Consider the following 3,065-nt stretch of genomic DNA (forward strand, 5'->3'; position numbering starts at 1 on the left):
ATAAAATAATAATTACATTCAGTGTATAAATAATGATTGGTCCCATTGCTTTTACCATAAATTTTATTAAATTACTCTGAAAATGTTCCCTCTCACTTTACCTTCACCATAAACTTCCGGTGTTTCAATACATCAAGACTTCGGGAGCATTACCCTCTCCCCAGTTTGTGAAGAACATCATTAGGAATATGGGTTATAACGACTTCACCTATTAACATGTCTGGGCATAGATTTTTCGGCAATCCTATACGCATTTGTAACGATCGAATGAGCCAATAAATGAATTAAACACATTGGAGAGGTGCCCTTCACGTTGTCCAAGAAATTACAATGACTTTTCAGGTAGGAACCAAAGTATCCCTGGAACTTACGTTCAGTTTATACTGAGGAGGGGGCAAGGAGTACGGGTTTTCTGTGGGGCACAAACATCTTAAGGTACGGTTTGTTGTTTGTTTTATTAGCTTCCTAACATTGTTGTGTATCATGCACGTTGTGAAAAAGATAGTTAGGGTCTATTTATGGTTCAAAACCACGCGTGGAAGTAGATTTTTTTGGTTTTCAAATGCACGTGTTTCAAGAGGTTTCTTACTAGCTAACTTGCAGAGACCTAACATAGCTTGCTAGCTAAGTAGCCTAATAAAAATTCAACTTCTGATTTAAAATAATGCTACCTAGCTAGCACTTATTTTCCTCTAGTCGCAGGCTCAATTTGAACTGCAGTCTAACACAAATCTGTTTTTGTCGCACTCCAAAGTTTCATAAATATTTTGATCTTAAGGAAAATCTATAAACCGATTGACCAAAGTTTGCCTTTGTGGCTTGCTTCCAAAGCGCTAGTTGCAGCTGTGCTGCGTGACGGTTTGTATGCTGGCCAGCAACTGAATTAGACTGCAAAATAACTAGCCACTGTATATCTTAGCGTGGAAAAAGATTGAATTAATTCAGTCTGCTGGCTTGATATTTTCACCAATCTTTGTAGTCAACCCTGGCTTTATGACGGCACTGAATTAGCTAGCTAGCCAAGCCAGCTACAATCATAGCCAACTAGCTTTTTATCTCCCAAGTCGTGACGTTGCGGACGGTAGGTATATTGCAAGCGAGCTAGGTAAATAGAATGCGTTAAAAGGTATGAATGCAGTTCACCTTGTTGGCTTTAGAAGTAAAGTTAAAATAGTCTGACCACTATTATTGCAGGTAACGCATTAACACATTCGGGGGTCCTTCGTCTAAATCCGTAGATGTTTGCTTACCATCGTCACAAAAATGAGGAATTCCTTTTTCGTAAAGGCAAAAACAGGGTTTCGCTGTGCTATCTTCTGTCAAACCTATACTGGATAACCCAGACTTCTCTAAGCGTTCATTAAACAATGTCAGATTTTCGCCTGCTGTTCTGGACCATTGTATGGTATAAAGGTCTGGATAAGCATATTCTATATAAGCAATACGATCATTTATTTTGCAGACGCAATTTACCACAGATTAAAAATCGATTTGAAACATAAGGTATGGTCTTATGAAATCTCACCTGTCACGCTTCATATCTTCAGTGACAAAATTGTTTAGATTCGTAATCATAAGTGATTGGCTCAATTGTGATCTGAACTATATAATTGATGACAGTGATTGAATGGCAAAATGCAATGCTTTAAAACTTCACTTTCTGTCTTTTAAAGCCAATCCAAGTAATTGCAAAAAATAATGTTTGAAGTTACAATAATGTTGGTGAAGAGATTCAGTGGCAATCAATAGCATGAGGCTGTGCACTATTGGCATAGAATTAGGCAGTCTTTCATGTATCTAATTCCATTATGCAAACAACAAGAAAAAAAGACTTGAAGAGAAAATAAGAAAATTAGAGCTAGCATGAAGTTTAGGTGGTCCATATGCATTAGATGCAAAGAACTGATCTTATTTCTTCCTTTTAAAATAGTGGGTGCATAAACAAATTCATGCACTGTACTGTCATTACACACCTGATTTTAGGGGGGTCAAAGCCCTTTGTTGTATCTTGTGTTCTACAAGCCATTGTTATGGATTGTAAGATGTTGTAGGCACCTGCTGTAAGTTTACCTTAGGTACCTGCTTGAGCTAACACTGGCTGAAACCTGCGGTCCCTCCTCAGGGGTTAAAAGGGGACGCCGATGGCCACAGTGGGAGGTAAAGCAGCGAAGAGGGCCGCAGCTGCAGCCGCAGTGGTCAGAGTGCGCGAGGCCACGGCGGAGCTAATCCTCACCGCGGAGCCAAAGGGGTCGCCGAAGCACGCCGGCAGCGCGCCCTTCAAGTGCGACAAGTGCAACCGGAGCTTCAGCACGGGCGGCCAGCTGACGAGCCACAGCTGCATGAAGGACCGGCCCTACGCCTGCACCCTGTGCGAGAAAAGGTTCCTGACCCGGAGCCACTTAAACGAGCACCAGCGCGTGCACACCGGCGAGCGGCCCTACACTTGCTTCCAGTGCGTGCGCTCCTTCACCACCATGCACAACCTCAAGCGCCACCAGACCATCCACACCAAGGAGCAGCGCTACCGCTGCAAGACCTGTGGCGTGCTCTTCTGCCACGTGCACAAGGGCGCCTGGACGGACGGAGCCTCCCCGGAGTCCACTCGCTCATCGCCGAGACAAGGCCTCGAGTCCTCTGCCACGTCCCTGCCCAAGTCCACCTTGGACCACTCCACAGTCAAGAAGAAGAAGGCCAAGCGGCACGCGCCGTCGGAGGTGCAGGTGCCCTGCGGTGGAGACGGGGGCGGAGTGGTGACCTTGCGCAGGAATGCGGGAGGCATGCAGAATAAAATCGCCTACGACATAGAAGTGGTGCTTTAATCCTACACGAGGAAGTGGAAGGGGAGGAGCATTGCTCCTATGACATAGATAACCATATGCCATTTGCTACATGTCATGAACTGTGGTTATAGTTCAGGAGTCAAGCCTGTACTGGCTACGATAATCTGTATGACATAAAATCAGCACCAGAAAACAATGAAATTAATGCTGTTTTTGGAATTATTTGGCCTTGAACACCAGAAGTAGTCATGAGTGTTACAATCTGAAACTGGAGAATTCCACTGT

The 3,065-nt window shown here is 44.0% G+C and overlaps 1 protein-coding gene across 1 annotated transcript; it reads left to right on the plus strand.

Annotated features, from left to right (window-relative positions):
• The first annotated feature begins 394 nt into the window (after positions 1–394).
• LOC118778901 (zinc finger protein 486-like) lies at positions 395–2,819 on the plus strand. Its single transcript, XM_036530694.1, has 2 exons — positions 395–435; positions 2,123–2,819. Exon 2 carries the CDS (start codon positions 2,142–2,144, stop codon positions 2,817–2,819), a length of 678 nt encoding a protein of 225 aa, XP_036386587.1. The 5' UTR covers positions 395–435; positions 2,123–2,141.
• Positions 2,820–3,065: the final 246 nt, after the last annotated feature.

This window comes from Megalops cyprinoides, chromosome 6 (genome assembly GCF_013368585.1).
Source record: "Megalops cyprinoides isolate fMegCyp1 chromosome 6, fMegCyp1.pri, whole genome shotgun sequence".
NCBI lineage: Eukaryota > Metazoa > Chordata > Actinopteri > Elopiformes > Megalopidae > Megalops > Megalops cyprinoides.

Coding starts and splice junctions, on each gene's coding strand:
- LOC118778901 (XM_036530694.1), top strand. CDS start 2,142: ATGGCCACAGTGGGAGGTAAAGCAGCGAAGAGGGCCGCAGCTGCAGCC.